The 20,343-nt window shown below is 44.7% G+C and overlaps 1 protein-coding gene across 1 annotated transcript; it reads left to right on the top strand. All coding sequences in view use genetic code 11, as the record gives it.

The window, feature by feature from the left end:
• Positions 1-13,908: 13,908 nt before the first annotated feature.
• EGR_07425 (Double-strand break repair protein MRE11A) lies at positions 13,909-17,223 on the top strand (the record flags this gene model as incomplete). Its single annotated transcript, XM_024496674.1, has 5 exons — positions 13,909-14,712; positions 14,781-15,128; positions 15,273-15,672; positions 16,277-16,341; positions 16,798-17,223. The coding sequence occupies 5 exons, from the start codon at positions 13,909-13,911 to the stop codon at positions 17,221-17,223; spliced, it is 2,043 nt and encodes a 680-aa protein (XP_024348961.1).
• Between the last annotated feature and the right edge of the window lie 3,120 nt (positions 17,224-20,343).

Genomic DNA, 20,343 nt, shown 5'->3' with positions numbered 1-20,343 from the left:
AAAACTATTTTTGGCATATCATTTTCACTAGACTAAAAGACCATCTAAATCACTTTGGTTAGACAAGTAAAAGTCCCGCTCTAATCATATGGCTTGAAATTCTATACTGCTGTTTTTTTCTGCAAATAAACATCTCAGAGAAGTGTGTCAACCAGCCTCAAAAGTTTGGCTCCGCTAAGGCAATTAAGGAACTATGATACTTTGACTTGAAGCCTTATCTTGGGAACAAAGTGTAGAACCAGTATAGTTCCACAGAAGATTTTTTCCTCTTGATAATTAAGCAGCCTTTTTCTATGGATGCCAATGTTCCTGAATGGGGTATTTGGGAACCTCTCTTGACTTTTTCCGAGATTTGGTCATGGTAAGTTATCGCTACTTTCCTGTTTTGCTCTTAGTTTTTACGATATAAAATAGTTAGTGGACAGGACTGTACGTTTCGCTACTTTGATTTATCGCATTCGGAATGCTGATGTTTTGACTTACTAGAACCACCTTCAGTAATGTTTTTCTTCTTCAAACTCGAGTCTTCCTGGAATAGACATGCACCCTCATTTCATTTTGTTATGGCCTAACTGTCTGTAGGTTTGTGGTTGGAAAGTGATTCACATTTGTGCTGAAACCAATAAGAGTGTGATGACGCATTTGCTGTTATTGAGATATTTCATGGACAAGGCTATCAACGTATTCGAACTAAGTTCTAAATGCACGGGAAAAAAATTATAGGTGTGCCTGCGTCCCCTACTGACGCCTGACTTATGGAGGCCTGAAATGTGTTAGTCTAAACGGTAAATCAGCGCGCGTTATGGTATCCTAATTCACACCATGTTTTGCGCACTCTACATTCCTTATGCTATTATCCAGTACAATCGCAGTGACTAGATGTGATCTTTAGAAAGTCTGCCAAGACTATCCCTCAGGATGTTGTCGAGTCGTTAGTGCCAAAACCATTGTATGTTGTGTCTTTTACGGCTATCCAATATAAATCACATTGGTTACTCACGCGTGCCTTAACGGAGTTTCGGAAGAAGTCAGCAACCGTGACCCAGGTTCTGTACTATAACATAATCATCTCCTCTGCTGAATTGATCAATTCGACCGCCTCCAACATTAAATGAGGGCGACCGAAGCAATCTGCGCCGGGTTAGTTGGCTGTTTCGCACGTAACCAATTGATTTGGGCCACGATTCTATTCGACTGGTTTTCATGGATTGGTTAGTACTACGTCACATGCGTGACATGAGGGCCCAAAATAATGGGATCGTCACCCTCTTGTAATATTAGCAGGAAATTTTGCGAAATTACCCCATCATAATCCACGCTCTTTTGCACTCAACCTTGTCTCTATCCAGGCCTTTTGGGTACCTCTGCAAACCCTAACCGTCAGCGTCGGCTGTTGTTGAAAGTATTCGCGGTGGCTGACGTAGTGGTGTACCGATCCATGTCTGATCGCCTACATACGGACATGTTCACTTTCCTGGCGGATGCCTCGGACGCCTTTGTTCGTCACTTCCAGCCTCACCTGGAGGCCCTGGCTCAGCAGTACGAACTCCCTTGGTCCGCTCGCCAACTCGGTCCTGCGGTTCTCATCTTCCAGGAGACCCGCCACACTCTTCCTCTTGTTGATGATGCGGATGGTGAGTAGATTCATTTCTATTTCGACATCTCTCTTCTGCCACTCTAACGCAGAGGTGCCCAACTTTCCTTGGTTCTCAAAGTGCGGGCGTCCTCGTCGTGAGTCCAATTGTATCTACTTCTTATTTTGAGCCTTCGTTTAGCCGTACTTTGAAGGGACTTTTATTTGCTCGACTTGAGTTCTGAGTACCTGACTTATTTAGAGTTCTGGATTTCCAAGTGATCCAAGTGGTTGCTTTCCGCGTTTTCGTTGATCGGCAGCTTGAGGTGGCCCCTGGTTGACTTCAGGCGGTTTGGTTGCATTCAAGTGGAAGAAGCACCTTTCGAAAGCTGATAATACTGTCATCTTTTAAACGTTGAATGTCGATCCTTATCTCGGAATGATTTGGTCTTTCCTTTAACTACAGGTACCTACCTGTGTCATGATGTTGAGCATTTTTTCCCACTTGTCCAGGATCTTGGGGCCTAATCGTCCTACACCATCTGGCTTTTCTGACCAGTTGTTTCATCTGTGCCACTGAAGGTAGTATCTGCATTTAGGGTGTTCAGTCGTTGAATAATAACGCCTTTTGACCTTTATGAAGCAGTAAGCTTCCAAATACTTGACAAATCTGACTTTTTGTGTTGTGTAGGATGTTAGGTCATTCTGTCACCGGATCGCATCTTTTTTTAAAGTAATGAGGATTGAGATAATTAACGGTTCTTATTCCCTCACTAATTTTTGTCTTGAGGTGATTCTTCTATAGTTAGAAATCGAAGTCCAGTTCAGTGCGTTCGAAAATTTTAGTAGACCTGCATTAGGTAGTACATGTCCCTCATCGACATAGCTAAATATTTACGTGAATGGCAATCTCTAGTCGAATAGCCGTTAATCTCCACTTGTAAGCTGCTCTGGGTGCTTTTTGGATGCACTAAAAGGTAGGAATTTGGCTCATGTTCTTCACAGGGTCGGTGGTTTGTAACTGATAATTCACGTACGCTAGGTGGACTCTTCTTTCAAACCTTTTGATCGAAAACTGCAAAGGTTTTCTTGTATTACAGCGTCAAAGCGGTTTGCGAAGTTCCAGAATTACCTGGTATCTGGCTCTGGTAGCACTTGAGTTGTTTTAGGGGTCAAATTCCCTGCTGTTTCATCAATGTGACCTCAAAGCACCTCGCGCAATTTATGGTAGCATTCGGACCCAGAGGATTTGGGGGGTTTTGACATCACCGTTTAACTTTTCCGAAGAGTTGTTTTCTAGTTGACTTGCAGCGTCCCTCTGTGTACTTGAAGGTAGGAACTACGTTCATAATGATGGCTTGACAATTCGACTTACACATTTCTTGGACACTTTACATCTCTGACGTTCTTATCTTGGCATTCGGATTTCGGGTAATTTATTGTTCCCGCGGTTTATCCTCCGATTGTGAGCGTGTCACCTCCCATTTGGACACACGAATTGCTTTCTGCTTGTTTGTTTCTCTCCTAGGGCGATCTATTAATGTCGAATGATTCACATTACCGAGTTTTACTGATTCATGGATCAGTTTCGATTTGCTGTCTTTGTAATATCAACTTCTCGATTGTTTGACAGCATTCGGCCCAATCCGATCTCTCAGTTTTGATGACCCTCTAATGGAAAGAAGCTTTTTTTCATCCTGAAGTCCTAAATATCACTTGCTCGTCGCCTTGTAGTTAACTTCTCCCTTTATTGAAATTCTGCTCAGGCCGGTTAACACATTATCCTCAACACCTTTAATTAGCCCTTGGCTTATTTGCAAGTGCCAGGGTATCACTTTGTGGTATAATTAACCAAGTTTGTTATTTTTTTCTCCCACTGCTGCATTATCTGAATCCTGCCCTTTTCATGTGGAAGTTGGCTAACTCCCAGCCTTGAGCTGTTTTTGCAATGAGGCAAAATCACCGCCCATTTTGCTAACCTTTGGGTTGAAGGCTATATTGCTTCGTAATTAACCCACATTTATCGGTTTTACGGATTTTGCTTTCCCAACTCCCGCACTGCACGATAAGAAGTTAGCGTTTTGCCTGGGAAAAGTTGATTGACTATAAAGTTGACACGCTTTTAGGCAATGCCTAGCCTCGGTTTTTGAGGGTATAGTAGTTCTAGAAGACTGTCCGGGGCTTTTCGTTGTGTTAAATGAAGGTTCTTTTCTCACACGAAGCCGAGTGACCTCATGTGGCCGCAAAAATTAGCCGTAAGGCGAATTAGAGGGAGACACCGCCTCATGCTGGTCTTATGTGTTGCCTTCTTTGTGTTTCTCTAGGGCCCAAGTGATGATTATCGTCTTCCCTTGACGGACGGGGCAGTTGGCAAACGAGTGTGCGGCAGAATCGTAGAGATAGCTAGGAGGTGTTTTTTCTAGAACTGAACTTATTTGGCTGCCCTTTAAATAGCTAAGAGGAGTCAAAAGCAGGTGAGATTTCGTGAATTTCATGAATCAACTCAATATTACGGTCACTCAACCTGTCAAAGGTTATTGTCAGGTAGTTTATTCATCAAAGGTCTGCAAAACGTACTTGGAACGTACTGGCGGATGCATCTGTCCATGTATGTGCGCTCATTTTTGTGGTTTTCCCACTTCGCAGTCAAAAGCTGTCCAAAGTGCGTATTTGTTTGACTCGTTTTGATATCTCTTTTAAAGACTTCGATCCATTCCCCTTCGCATAGGTAATACTTGACTCCCAGTCTTAACAACGTTCGTTGACAATGGTTAGCAGAGGAACGAATCGAGGACCGCTTCGTGGTTTTGCTCCTCCAAAGAGAAATCACTGGGCTCTTCCCTTTTTTATAAAGGATGGGAAAAAATGAATAGTTCAAGTGTTGTCAGTTAATTCTTCTTCACAAACATCTAAATGTCAAGATGTTTCATCCATTTTTACTCCACAGGAACTGCCTTTTTGAAGAAGAGGTTTGCTAGTATCCATCGTAATGTGGACGCCTTTTCCAATCTTCGCTACGTTGGAATTCAGACCGCCTCGGGATCCACGAATTTCAGTGTGAGTTGTTAACCCAAACTATCATCTTGCTTTTGTCGCTCACATCAATGTCCGCCTAGACAACCATGTCCTCATATTCTTCACCCATCTGGAAGTCCGGATAGTAACTTAAATCCAACAAAAAACCGTTTAGTCGTCGTTGTGAGTTAGTGGCGAAGTGTTGCGTGTTTAATTCCTTCCTTAAATGAGTTTGTAATATTGAAAGAGCTCTTCTTCAAGTTCCACCGGAGGCGACCTACTGGTGCGCACTCCTACCACACTTTCAGCAGTATCTTCCTCATGACGTCCGTCGCAAAAGCAAAAGGGAAACTTTACGTACAATTGTGAGGCAAGAAGGAGGCTAGTATAATGCCTGAAGACCTTCGGATTGAACAATTGAGCCTTTTCCGGCTTTCATGACTCCTGCCGTATGGTTAAAACTGCCAGCAAGTTGGTAACCTTCTCGCCGGCGTGACGTAACCTGCGGATTTCGCACCGCGTCTGCGAACATCTCATTTCAAATCAAAACGGGTGTGACACTTTGGATGTTTTCTCGCCTCTGCTTCTCCACTGGAAACCTTAAGTAGGCCGGAAGAACAGTAGGTGAAATAGTAATGAAACGTGTCGTGTGATTAATCTCCTCTTCAACCAATTGGTCGCTCCTGCAAATTATTAATGACGCCCATCACCATGGTGTTAAGATGGACGCTAGTGGTATGCATGTTTGTATCTAATGCGGGAATAATGGGAGAAGTGGAGTGTGCTCATAATGGATGGGTAGTTAAGCTTCTGCCTTTGCTACCAAATTGTCCTTCAGGCACTTTCCATGTTGACTGGAGGCCTTAATAATTATCTATATCAGCCTCTCTTGTTAAACATCGGTCCCAACCTTTATACCCCGTGACGTGTTTCAGAGGGGTAGGTGGCTTCTTGAAAGTGGAGATCTGCGTTCTCTCATGACAGCAAGTGTCGTTGTTTATGCTATTAGAAAATGTTATTGTAATGAAGACCTTATCTGTTTCATTTTGTTTTAAAGGAAGGAAGCTTTTATTTTCGAATTAATTTGGCATCACTTTGAGGAGTTATGTTTCTAACTAGCAGTGTTTTCCCTAATCAACTGGATGTGGCTGGTGATATGAACTCTTGAATTTCTTGCTCCATTCCTTCCTCCTCCCCTACTTTCCGTTTGTCTTCATACGTATCTTGTGGCTCTGTCAATTATTCCTCTTTTATGATAGCCAAATAAATTTAGTCTATTTTTAATAGCACTTATTTTGGAGTGTGTGATTTATTAAGGAAGCTGAACCCATCGCTAAAGACGAGGTGACCTGAGTGTGGATCATTTTGTGCAAAAATCCATCCAATTTACAAAAACCTGCGTAGATCCTTCAGATTTCATGACTGAACTTTTATTGGAGCTTTAAACACACAAAGGGGTTATTGGGGCGGACGACGATGGAAGTGGGAGGGTCGGAAACAATAATCATTGCTAGGCGTGACACCTCTCCTTCCCCTTGGCCTTGTTTTCCACGTCATTCTTGTCCTTTCTAATGTCTCACAGCAGCTGCCATGTGATTCAAAATGACCTAACGATATTGGGGCAAAATCAGGGGATGATGGCCAATCCTACCACCTCTTGATTAGTCATATATAGTCTAGTGGTCACGACCATCCCATTTGGTTTTCTTGAGTCCGGACACCGCCCACGTGCGTGTTCGTATTGAAGTTGTCCCCACCACCGGTCGTTCATAATAAAGCGGTGTAAGGGATACCTACACCAGTCTTTCTCGAAATCCTCTTCCACTGTTGTATATTAAAACCACTATACAGGTGTTATGATTTACTCAATGAACGATTTTTCCATTTAAAGATGATTGCGTAAGTGATCGCTGTCTGGTGGTCATGTGAACAAAGGCTCATACGGTCTTCCGTATAATCTCGTAACCTATCAGCTTGTTTGTGGAGTCCACTGCTGAAGGCCAAATATCAATTACCACTTGCCTGCTCGATGCAGACAGCAATGGAAGGGAGGCACGTCACCTTATTTGTGTTGCAAGATACCCCAAGACCTCATACCATACTTTAGGACGAGGAGGAGGATGTTACTGCCTTGTCCCTGCAATATTCTCACCTTTTCTTGGTATCATGTGGACAATTACTTGCTAAATAACCATTTGTGAAATGGGAGTGGATTAGAACCAGAAGCAGTTGGGAAAGGACTGTTAGTGTCTAGAGAAGGGGGCTTTTTAAACACAGAGCTCGCAACTGCTGATTTTATCCTTGAGGTAGTGGTTTCAGTACCTCAAATCTCCGAGTCAAGCGCTTTTCTTTGTGTAATAGTTAACCCACTAATCTATGTGGAAATCTCTTTTTGATGCACCATGGGAAGTTTTCATATTCCTTCTGAAGGCATTACCAAGGATTGCCGTTTCTAAACGACTCTGATGGGTTTATGGAAGGTCTGGGATAATTGCTATTGACTGTCTTAGGTGTGGAGCTGCTAAACGACAATGTGAACACGGCGGTGGAGAAAACTTAAAAGCCCAAATGACCCAATAAACATGGAAAGATAAAAACCAATTTTAATTCGCTTTCTTTTCTTTTTCTACCAATCTTGGGCGGTCAAAAAGGCCACTTTGGGACCGCTTGTAGAAGCGTTACTAGCTATACTAGTTGTTTGCAAGTAGGTCTTTCATTAGCTTGCAGAAGCACTGCGAAAATGGAGGGGTCAGTGGCATGACGATGAGGTCTGAATTGAGCGACCTTTAAAACCGTTAGTGCCAGAGTCTCTGAGGCACTTCTACCAGCACATCTCATGCTCTTTATTGTTCCAATTTGACCTCTACTACTTTACCATTCCTTTTTTTTCTATAAATCTTGTTATTTTCCAAACTTGATGTGTCGCATATGTGTGACGCCTGGACTCAGATAAGAAAATTGGCGCCCTACATTTATGTGACATCTTACACATATGTGTTAAAGGACTCGTAGACGAGTGATTCTACAAACATGCAAAGGTCCAATCTGCTTTCGTTTATTAATTTCCTTGTAGCCTTTTGTGCGCGTTGCGGATGAGTTAATGTTGGAGACGTCGGTACGAGCGCCGCGTCGACTGGAGCACATCTTCCGCGCGCTTTTGGGCTTGAGTCAGCACTTTGCCAACGACCTTCCAGATGCAGCAGCTACGGCGGCGACTACGTTGACCTTTGTTCAAGAGTACTTCACCTGTCCCGCCCGCTGCACCGTGTGCCATGCGCGATGTGAATTGGGCGTGAACCACACCGGTGTGCCGCATCAGTCGCGTACTCGCGACTTAGGAGACGGATGCGAGTACTCCCCTTTACTGCAGAATAAAATCTACTACTGCAAGGTGAGTTAGTCCGTATATAACTGTTTTTGGAAGTGTACCTCAATTAACTTGCTGCCAGGCTGGCTGTGAATTTCACCATTTCAGCGTCTTATCTCTCGAAGCGAGCGGTTTAGTCCGTGCCTCCTAGTCGTCTCCGTTTCCACCAGCATTTTATTCCGTAGCTGTCCGTCGCTCTTATGGTTGTGTCCGATCCCCTGAAAGGGTGATACTCATCACCTGCAGCTTGGGAAGGTAACGCGGAGAGAATGCTAATTATGAGGATGGGTCAGTAACTTCCTCTTTTCCATCCCAGTTGGCCAGTAGGATGCAGTAGACAAACCTTAACCGTGATTGGGATCGGACCTTCAGTTAGTGAAAATTGCGTCTTCAGTCTACTGCACACATGCACAAACTCTGTGTGTGACCAGGGTGGTCATATCGGCGGATAGTGTGGGGATAACGCCCTCAGAAGTGTGAAGTGGTGAGTGGGTGGCCTGAGCCTGATGTACACCTAAATGCAACGGCACAGGTCATTTCTCATTTCATTTCAGCCAGTCAGCAAACACTCCAAAGTGAGCGGTGCGTTTCTGTAACGGAGATAGAGAAGGAGAGAAACAAATTGATAGTTCTGTCATCCGTCAATTCATGCCATGTGGTATCCACTTACTTAGTAGACTTCACACCTTAACCCTTGCAGTACGTAGGTTTCGGGGAACTTTCTCATTATCATTACCACCAACGGCAACATCACTGCACTGCACTTTTTTCCAAATGCTACAGAACAACTTTGACGTGAGGTTCGCATGCCTTAGAAATTGAGTTGAAATTAGTGAAGCAAACAAGATGGAAACACGTCCATCAAGGTTAATCGACACTTAATGGTATGAAAGCTCAAGGTGAGAGGAAAAGAGTAGCGACTAGAAAACGGGGTACCATGTCAATGTGGTACTTTAATGTGTCCATATAAATGGTGGCGTAAATTTGACAAGTTTCTACTAGTTTCAATGCGTCATTACGTCTTCTTGAGGAACGGGCTACAGGGTGGTTAGTATATATGCAGCCACAAAATTGTTAAAATTATCCCACTTTCCAAGAGACAGACTTCATATAAAGTGGTGAATAAGCTTAAATCGTTTTAAGCGTCATCGTAGTGGCAGATTTTAAGGACAAATTGCGACCTTAACATGCCATGATCTGATTGACTAATCCACCATAGGGTATCTACGCGCTTGGCTAAGGTCACCAGGGCCCTTATTTGCACCAAATGCATTACAAGTCACCTACAAAATTGTTGATATGCCTTTTCTGGATTCCTTGGGATGCCTCGTAATTGAGCACGACTTTTTGCATGAAAAGGATATTGAAACACCTCGCAAATCGACTGTACACTTTCCGAAGTTAAGACCTCAATAAAAGAATACTTGATTGTATCCCATTGTTGCCAATAAGACTACGACTATGTTAGTCACAAATACAGAAAAGTGTTTTCACCCTTCGGTCAAATTCATAGCCCGTTTTCAGTCATGGAACAATGGGAAGTGTTCAGAAAAGTGGGCCAGCAAAGTCAGTACCAGTCCCACATTGAAATCAGCCAATGTTAAAGTCGTGTTTATGGCTCACCTAGAAACAAAATACCTCCACTTATCATCGAATGACAAGTGAAGATGATGGCATTTCAATGCTGGGGAAAAAGCATGAAAGAGGGGCGAGGCGAAAGCGAAAGAAGCAGCAGCAATGATTAGACGATAATTAAGAAATTCTTCGATTCAGCCTAGCTGATCGAATGCTTCACGTTTTTCAAGAACACGGATCTCATTGCGCTATAGCTGGTTTCCGCTAATTAGTCCGGGATCAGAAATAACCTCGTCTGTCAGAATGAATTATTGTTGTGGTGCATTTACTTGTCACTTCTCCTTGATTGTAAATGCTTTATTTGCCCCTTTTTCACCCAGTATATGCCCAGGCGAGCTAATGAAACTCACGTAGTCTTGCAACGATGTTGGGTCAAAGAGGGGGTTCGAGAAAACCCTCATTTTTAGAAAGAAGTTGGACCGGTCCTCCAGCTATTGGAAGGTAAATCCTATCCTTGGCTTTTGGGTGACGACTCAGGACCTCTTACTATCACTTGACTTACCGGTAAGGAGACCTCATACTGCCCTTTGGGATAAACGACAGGGGGATAGCACGTCATTCTCATCCTCCATGCTCTCCACCTGATATGGTTATCAACTTGACACTGGACTAACAATCTCAGGCGAAATGGACGGTTCTTTCACTGTTAGGCGGGTGAAGAAGCAGTCTTGCTGTGACACAGGGCTCCTCCTGCCTGACCCCCCACCAACCGTCTCGCCAACTATTCACTTTTTCATGTGCAAGTCATTTTTTTGCTCAGACGAGGCTGAAGCCTGGTTAAAAAACGGGAAATATCATCTTTCGCTGCTTAATGGTTGCCAGAACAAGTAATCGGACTACCTACTTTCTCAATTCCATGGACCTGGATCACATTAGTTACAACGGCAGAAATTGGAATGTTGATCAATTTCACTTCTTCCAATCTAACCAAAATCCTGATCCAACAGCTTTCTTACTTCAAAACAAATTTTCCAACCTCGTCCAAGTCTTGGTTTCGATTAGCCTATCCTTCATGAGAGCTTATTTCGCCCCTTTTGAAGTAGTTTTTCGTGCACTTGTTTGCTACATTGCTAGGCATGCATTTGTGAACTAGTAATATCTAGTAGGTTTGATGTCATGGGGAAGGGATGTTCATGGCAGCGGTATTGAAGCCAAAATTGTGCATACATTCAGTGACCTGTCATTTAGTGCTTCTGATTAAATGAACTAGCCTAGTTTGCTCCATTGGCTATGAAGTAGACAGGGCCCTTTCTTAGTCTTTTTTCAAAGAGCATTTGTGTTAGCTCTTTCTTCATCTTCCTGCAGCGCTGCTACGCGATGGGCCGTCCCATAGTCCTTGTACCCAAGGCGCTGGAGGAGAGGGAGAATGCGGTTACGGGAGTGATGAAGTACCTGTGGTGGGGCTACGTACTGAGCTGTCCACATCACGGTGTGGTGTACCGTAGTCGTGCTCATTGGTCCGGCAATCCCCCACCCGAGGACTCGCCCCAGATCCATTGGCAGGTTGTCCACCTCTGGCCAGGCGAGACCTCCCTCCTACAGGTCAATCACATGACTATTGCCCCCAACAGTCGCTCTCTCGAACCCACATTGCCAGACCTACCTGCTCTCCAATTCCTTTTTATATCTTAATCTATACCAGGCCTGTTGTTTGCTATGTTTTACAAATTATTAGTGTACCGGCTGCTTAAATTTTTAATGCCATTGTTCTTTTACAGGGCGCGCATCCATTTGGTCAACTGGTGGTGGATGGTCTTACTAGCGTGAGCGAGCAGGTTTCTCAATTGGCCGGCCCACCGACGCGTCTCTTGAGCGATTTTATTGCAGACTCTGTGGCTCCCGCCTACTGGCAGCCCAATTCGCAGATCATCAACTGTGCTTGTTGTGGTTACCTCTTCCCCACCTCCGCTAGCTCCAACGCCACTACCTTCAACACTTCCCCCTCTGCCGTATGCTCCGCAGACACTGCCGGCGCCAAAGTGTCGCCTACAGACGACGCAGAGAAGCATCACTGTAGAGCGTGTGGTCGTGGGGTATGCGACAGCTGCTCCAAACACCGTATCCCCGTTCCCGATCGCGGGTATGTGGAAGCGGCTGTGCGGGTGTGCGATCGGTGAGTGGTTAGCTGGCACTAAAGCGTTTTTTAAACAATCTCCTGTAGTCGATAGTGATCTTTATCTTTGTGACTTTTTAAGATGTCCCCCATTAATCATTTTCATATTATTTTCTAAAGTATCGACTTTGATAGTGGTCCTCGTACTTTAGAGGACTGTCATTTTGTCGTTGTGTAAAGAGTTCAATACTCCTTAGTCAGTTCAATTTGACTAATCCACTGCAAATTACAGCTGCTACGCTTCGAAGACCCATTCCAATGGTAGTTCTTCTGCCTCCACTGCCATGGCTTCACGTTATTCTGGCAGTCCTGATATCCCTAGATCTTCCGCTGGGACGTCCAGTCGGCGAGTTTTTGAACTCCTCTCCGCCACTGCAGGCTACATTGCTCCTGTCTTCAGCACTCCTAAGCGTGCGTCTCCTCTTTTTCATCACCGTTTACTTTTTGGTCAAGCCTAGTAGTAATCGTAGCTGCCATTCTAGGAGGTGAAAGCGAATGGGCATAACATTTTAACTGTATGTACATGTAGAACTGGTGAAAGCAGCGGTGAGACCAGATTACTGGCAGCCGGACGAGGAGTGTACGCAATGCGTGCTGTGCGGTGGCGCCTTTGGTGCGCGTTTATCGATCCACCACTGCCGAGCGTGCGGGCGAGGCGTCTGTGCAGGATGCTCAAGCCGCCGCCAGCCGGTGCCACAGCGGGGGCTCGACTGGCCCAATCGCGTGTGCGATGCATGCTATTGCGACCACACTCCTCTTCCCGCCACCACCGCCTCCGCTTCGACCGCCAATGGACGGTGACAAGCTGTACAGTTGCTAGTCTCCTCCACGTTCATTGCCATTTCGCTTTCAACTAACTCTCGGACATCTGTTCTCTGTCAATCTCTTGATGTGTCTGCTTGTGTGTGTCTCCATCTGTTATTAATTTATGACTGTGTATCTGCCTTTTTTCTATGCATTCTAATGTGTTCGCACTATGGTACTTTTTTTGCTTTTCTGGGGGTGTTTGTGTGTGACGGAGTGTTTGACATGCACCTGCCGATGGGGTTTTCCCACCTTGCTTAATTGGATTTTATGGCGATCAATGTCAAAGTTATTGTTCTATTATAAGCTCCTGTTTGAGTCGGTCGGGGTACCTGCTTCTAGTCGTTAAGGTTAGATTCTGACGGGTCTGACACATAGTCATCCCAAAGGGGGAAAATGTTTCAACGCAAGGGTCGTTTGGTATCACCGCGAGGTAGGCTTTCTTGCTGGGGCGTTTGATTGCACCCATTAGGAGGGGCTAACCAACCACCAACTGAAGCGATTCCAGGGCGCGCGCTTTAGGCATGGGCACAATTACCGCCTAACCATTGTCGTGCGATAACTACTTTCGCATTGTTCATACTTGTTCCATTATGAGTGCTCAAATTCACAAACTTTCTTTATCAAAAGTTCCAAGTGGGGGAGATAATGGTGGTTAACTTCGGCCTCAGGCACTATCAAAGTTAAATATTGCGTTTTCCTATATTTAAAACTTTACCGAAATTTATTAAAAAGATATTTAAAAATATTAAAGGTTAAAACAATTTTATGGACTTCAAAATGTAGGGTTCCAGACGTGTTCTCCATGCACGCTGACAATATGGTGATAAAATAAAACAAGCCATAAAAAATTATTGGAGAATTTAAAGTATGGAAGAAACCCATTTGGCTATTTTTCTCTGCTGATTTTGTTTGCTACCGGGAATACAAACGCAGCCCATGACCTTGAAGTTAGCTTAGACCTTAGGCTCCTTGTAAATTGCCTCTGCGGTGGGGCGGTAGTGATTATTTCTGTTGTATTAACGTTGAAGTCATTTCACTACTTTCGGGTATTGATATTCTACTGCAATATTGTCTTAGATGCTCTGTGATGTATTGTGCGACTCTACTCACGTTTGCCTAACTGAAGCCAAGATGGGCATTGTTTTGTCCCAAATACAGTAGTTTATTATTTAGAACGTAAACTTTGCTGTGGCAATTGATGTTTTATCTGCCCTTATGAATTTGCACCATACCCTGAACCACGGACTGGATGGATGTATCTATTCTTAATTTCAAATTGAATTCGTATGAACTAGTGAGATCTATTATTTGCAATCTTAACACTACTTTATCATCTTTGATCAGGGTCTAGACAACACATTTCGCATCCTATTGACCTCCGACAATCATGTGGGCTATATGGAAAAAGATGGAATACGTGGCAGCGACACTTTTAAGACTCTAGAAGAAATTCTCTGTTTGGGACAAGAACATAAGGTTGATTTTATCCTGCAAGGTGGCGATCTCTTCCACGAGGTTCGTCCCTCCATTCGATGTCTGAATGAAGTCCTCCGACTTTTTCGCACCCACTGCCTCGACGAAAGCCCAGTTCAATTCGAACTGCTCAGCAATCCTGCGCTCATCTTCGCCAACACTTCCTATCCTGGTGTCAACTACCTCGATTTAAATCTCAACATTGGCCTCCCCATCTTCGCCATCCACGGCAACCACGACGACCCGAGCGGATTTGGCAGCGTCTGTCCTCCAGACCTCCTCCACACCTGTGGTTTCATCAACCTCTTCGGCAAATTCGATAGTGTGGAGGAACTGGAAGTTAGCCCTCTCTTGTTTCGCAAGGGTTCTACCAATTTGGCAATCTATGGAATTGGCGCGATTCGAGAAGAGCGCTTGCATCGTCTCTTTCGTGACAACAAGATCACCTTTCTTCGACCGGACCAGGGCGAGTGGTTTTCGATCGCGGTAATTCATCAGAACCGAGTTCGTCATGGACCCACTGGATATCTTCCAGAGAACTTTTTGCCCTCATTTCTCGATCTAGTGGTTTGGGGACATGAGCACAGCTGTCGAATTGAGCCAGAGTGGAATGGTACGGGCAATTTCTACGTAATCCAACCGGGAAGTTCGGTGGCCACCTCGTTGAGTGAAGGCGAAGCAGTTGAAAAGTGTGCCGGTCTCTTGGAGATTCGAGACATGGAATTCAAGGTGCGTCCTTCGTTGTTTCGCCTCTTATTCCGCCATCTTTCTCGAGTGTGTTGTCTTTTCATTTCCAGTTGACTAAACTGCCATTGCGCTCGGTACGCAGGTTCGTGTTCGAGGAGGTGGTATTGAAAGATGAGTTATCAGAGGTAGACGTCAATTCACCCGATGTGGGCTTGCGCGTGGAGCAGTTGTGTACTGCGCGCATCCAGGCAGCTATCGATCAAGCTGTCGTGGTGACCGCAGAATCACGTCAGCAGGAACGCGTGGTGAAGGCAGAGGAGGGTGCGTCAGAAGCGATGATATTCAAACAGCCGTCAGAACCGCTGGTCAGACTGCGCGTTGACACAAGCGGTGGTTTTGAGAGATTCAGCGCACTTCGATTTGGTCAGAAGTTTGTTGGACGCGTGGCCAATCCCAAGGTCAGTACCACTTCTCCTTCACTTTCATCTCAAATTATTGACGATCTGCTATGTGTGATTCGTGTTTTTTCGTGGATGATTGTGTAAAGGGAAATCGTCCATTTTTGGTTAATTTAAGGCTACTTTTGCTTCAACATTTCTCAGGACCTGATCACCTTCACTACCAAGCGCGATGACGCTACGTGTCGTGGAACCGCCATTAACACCACTGCCTTCTCTCAGCCCGGGACAGGTTTGAATTCCGCAACGGAGCGAGGCGGCTTTTCAGTAAACGATGTGGAATTTTTCATCAGCCGTTACTTTGCCTCAAACTCTAAGCTCCAGTTAGAGCTCCTCACCGAGGTGGAGATGGCCACGGCGCTGCGCCACTTCGTCATTGGTGCTGACAACGAGGCCATCCACACTACTGTGGCAAAGATGATGGCTCAGACTCGGGGTCATCTGGCTGAAGTCCGATGTGGTGAAGAGGAAATCATCCCAGAGGTCATGCGATTCGCAAACATTCGTAGGAAAGCTGAGGTTGATGATAAAGCTGCAAGTGGTGGTAAGGTCGAGTCACCATATGCCTAAATCGTTCCCTAAGATAGTTTTATGTGGGAAATTGGGTAGTTCTACTGGCGTTTCAACACCACTTTCCCTTGTTCTTTGGTACTCTCATGAAACGTCCGTTTTAAGTGATGCCTTCTTCTCCAGCTCCTCTGGTTGTCTCGGTCTTTATGCCTGGCGCTAGTAATGTGACGCAACCTAAGTTGGTTTGTGTAGAGATCGTTTACTTAGCTGGAATAGTGAAGAAAATGGCACAGATGTTTGGTGCAAAACTCACATTGTTGGATCTAATTCGTGAGTTATTAGTATTAAGGCTGCCTGACAGGGCAAGAAGTGCTCATATTCGGTCGTGTTTGAGCGCGTCGTACAACTGCCTTTGTATGGCAGCCTTTTTTTGAATTTACTGTAAGAATTGTCACATTTGAATGGAGGTAGTTGGTTGGGAAGCTGCTTTTTTCTTACTAGCTCAGTGTCGAACGTCTGTAGCTACGTTTAAGACGATCAAATTATCCTCTCGTTCCAGGAAAGAACCGCTCTGTTCTTTAATCTGCAGGAGTTGACTTCGGGAATAACATCTTGGTTAATTGTTTTCTAATTTTCAGGACCTCCAATGCACGAATCTACTCCTTCCGCTTCAGTCATTGATGCCGGTTCTGTCAAAACAGAGGTATGTTACCATCACTTGATTTGAAATGTGCATTCTTCCTTAAATGCCCAGGTAAAATATGCGTCAATGCTACGGGGTATAAACCATGTCCCATTTCTCATGCCTGTCTAAAGCAACACTTTCAAAGCACCTGTGATTAAGCACAATGTTCATTTGTATGCCTTGAACGCATGGTCAAAGTCAATGAGAAAATTCACCTGAAGTGTTCGTATTGCACGAGGCTTCGTCACCGTTTTTCAGGGTAGCTTTCTTGAACCAATTTTGGTGAAATCACGGGGAGGGCAATTGTTCCTCCCATAGTCGACCCGTTACAAGTGGACCAAAGGTCTGAATTACAAAAAATTAAATAATGATGCTGGGTAAGGCACAGCTTCAACTCTAGGCAGACAGATTTTGTCCACACAAGCAATGTATCTCCCAATTTCACTGCCCGACTATTTACAGTTTTCCTTTTAGTCCATAGAGGAAGCTATATCGGACACATCTGTATCTACCCGCAGACGATTGAAACGGATAACCAGCCCCTTCGTTGCCACCTCTTCAGATGAGTCGCGGGGTGAAACAGAAGATCAAATGCTTCTGAATATCATTGAGGAGGTGTCAGAGGACGGTGAAAATGTTTTTCGTACCGGCTGCGATCGACCAAGTTCGAGTGCCCATTCGATTTCTGAAAAACAAAATTCCACCGGCCGCAGACGAGGAGGTGGGAGACGTGGATTTGGCGGTAAGGCCCCTCGGAGAGGCTTTGGCCTCACAAGGCGTGCGGCTGCAGCTATCCCCGAAATTTCAGACACTGAGGCGATCTGCATCGATTCGGGAGAATCCAATGACTTCGGCGAGATATCATTCGACCTTAGGCGGAAAAGAGGTCGACGTGGATGAGATTTCGGGTTGAAGTTTCATATTCCTCTTAAAATGAGACGCTTGTTGGACCCAAGAATCTCCTTCGGCGGGGGGTTGGTGTGTGCACTTCCGCGGGTGTGAGGTCGATGCGCGTTGGTTGTTTTGTGGGATTGGTGGTGGTGGGAGGTGGTAGGAGGGTGTTGTTTCGATGGCCTTTTCTGGTACCGGCTATTGTGGGCGGAAGCATCCTGTATTAATTAACCCAAGGTTGATTCTAGATTTTATTTGAACGAACTAATATTGTTGCATAATTAGCAAAACCTATTCATAATATTTTGTTTATATGGGCCAAAGGATAGCGCAGTTTTAAGTGGCAGCCTCATTGGGTAGGTAAAGGTTTACGGTGATTTCGTCATTTCACATTCCTGAGCTCTCTGCCTTTGAGTGTTTTTGTTCTATTGACTTTTAGATGAGTAAATTTTCTTCATACTCTTGCACTGTATGCAACAAGAATTGCAATTCACCTGAGCAATTGCGAATTCACCAAAGCAGCAAAACGCATTTAAGGAGATGCGAGCATGCATTAACGCTTTCGGATCGTGTTAGCTTTGATTGTTATCAACCTTGGCAGATTTCACCAAGGTCAGATTCATCTGACCTGACATGTCCTACTTGCTCCGAACATTATTCGGCACCTGAAATGCTAACTCACTGCTGTAAAAGTCCCCCACCAATCGACACCTCTTCTGCCTCACCTTTTGTAGTCGTTGATTTCACAGATCGCCTTAATCCAAGATCGAGAGTGCCTCATTCTTCCGGGAAGTCGGAATTCTACTGCTCAACTTGCGATGTCCCTTTGTATTCCCAAGTTAATTTTGATATTCACGTGAAAGGAAAAAAGCACATTGACAGGCAAAAGCAAGTATTGGGCTCTCGAGGACAGGTAGTGCCTTTTTTGTAAGGCTAATTTGTAGTTGTAGGAACCCAACATGGATTGTTCTGGTTTGGAAATGCTTTCCTGCTCATTGCAGGGTATTTACGTTGTTGAGGGTGGTGACGATCCCTATAAAGGCGCTACATTTACTAAACCTTCAATAAATGCCTTGAACCGTGTCCCTTCTAACTCTTCCAATATCAACCTTAATGACTCTACATCTGCGTTATTTTGCAGTGTTTGCAATCTTCAGTTAAATTCTAAAAGCCAACTAGAGGCGCACATGGATGGCAAAAAGCATCGAAACAAAGCCAGCTATTGCATTGAAAAGGTAGTCGACGGTGAATTCTTGTTTATATACTTCTTACAGGTCAACAATTCTTCACCCTCCAACTTACACTACCTGAATACAGTTCCGTCCGATGCTGTGACCAACATTCCTTCAGTTAAAGACTTCGTAACTCGAAAATTCTTTGCATTTACTTGCTTCTCCTACTTTTGTGCCTAAATTTTCATTATCCGTCCCCAAATACGTTTAATTTTGCGTTGAAATTTGGTATCTGGTGTTACTTGCACTGGCATGGTTCCTACTGAACTTCGCAGGTACCGTCAAATTCGACCCTGTGTTCTGTCTGTGACGTGCCGGTGGGAATCGCATCCATGGGCCTCCACGAAATGGGTCGTACCCACATATTCAAGTCTGCTATGGCAAACTGCTCCAGAGTATGCAAAAATTGTCTCATCGAAGATCGCGTCTTTCAGTGTCGTTTCAGTAGTCGCCTACCTCTACTTTTAGACTGCTTTCCCTCCTTTTCTTCATCATTGGTGGGTACGTGGATTCATTGGACACGCAATTTTATAACTCATACTAACCTCCTTATCATTGCCTTTTTGCAGCTTAGATTCTTGACAGAGATATCTCAATCCGACACGGATATTGTGTTACAAATGCCATTCGAGGACAGTGCATCGATCACGTCCATATCCCTGGCAATAGCGTTGGGTTTGGTGCAGGAGAACCGCGCCACTATTGATCAGCCCTCCGACCACTGCTTTGCCGTCTGGATTTGCTCTCAAAAATTGGCCGTTTCACGACGGATGGGAGATGTACGTCTACTCCTCAAAAATTTGTAGGTTTAAATGCCACGTCTTTTACCATTGCACTCAGAACCAATAACCGACCGCGTCTGGTAAACATCGTGAAGGACACCTTCAGCATGGACGATAGGAGCTGTGGGATTACTCAGCATGAAATTGCCTTTTCAACGCCTGGTAAGCCGCTATAGTGGGTTTTCTCAAATGATAACCTGCGACTCGTCTTAAGGTGGATTTCAGAATCTGTTAGAAAGTGTGCCCAATGTACAAAGGGCTATATGTGCCCTGATCTTCACAGACGTCGAGTTGAGTGTGGATAATGATCCAACGGAACGTCTTCTAAACCATTTCGTTTGTTTAAGCCGCACACATCCAACTACACGACCGCGGGTAGGCGAGTGAGAGGGAGAGGCTTTTGCATCTGTACACTCGTGTTTTAATTCTCTTTCTGTCTTAAATGCTTTTAGATTATCTTCATCACATCTGGGAGGATTCCTTGTTGGCCATCGCTTAGGTCTTTTTCCACGATCCGTTAATTCGGTCCCCTTCCTTGGTCTACAAACTGCTTGGATTACTTCCGATCTATGATTGACTGTCCAAAGGAAGTTTTTTGTTATCATTGAGTTCTCAATAATCAATGTTTCTACACTCATGTGCACACATGTTTAACATCCACATTTTAATTTTTGTACTTTTTGTTTGACTGGAGCGACTTATGTTTGGTCTACTTTTCACACAGTCATGTCTCTGCTGGACCCTAGGTTAACTTTTTCTGCAGCAGACGTGGGTACTCTCCACCCCACTGGGCATCCATAGTGCGCCCTAGGGTACTCACAGAGTTCCGTTGGGATCGAGAATGGTCCCCGATTATTCATGCGAGTAGGTGCACCCCCCAGTGAGGAAAAGTTCGTGCGACCCCCTCCCCCTTCGTGAAGCCTATCAACCGAAAGCTGTTCACTTAGTAACTGTTTCCCCCTACTTTCCTCAGAACAGGTAATGGAAAGACTGCATCAGAGGAAAATCAGAGTAACTCGCGTTCATCTAGATACACGACTCATATATAGTAACACTGTTTCATTTGTTTCGTTTTTTTGTGGTATTTATGCGTGTTTATGGACAAGTGTGTACGT

This window comes from Echinococcus granulosus (assembly GCF_000524195.1).
Source record: "Echinococcus granulosus chromosome Unknown EG_S00076, whole genome shotgun sequence".
In the NCBI taxonomy this organism is placed as follows: domain Eukaryota; kingdom Metazoa; phylum Platyhelminthes; class Cestoda; order Cyclophyllidea; family Taeniidae; genus Echinococcus; species Echinococcus granulosus.
The sequence above is the reverse complement of the archived record's forward strand: the minus strand, read 5'-3'. Positions and strand labels throughout refer to the sequence as shown.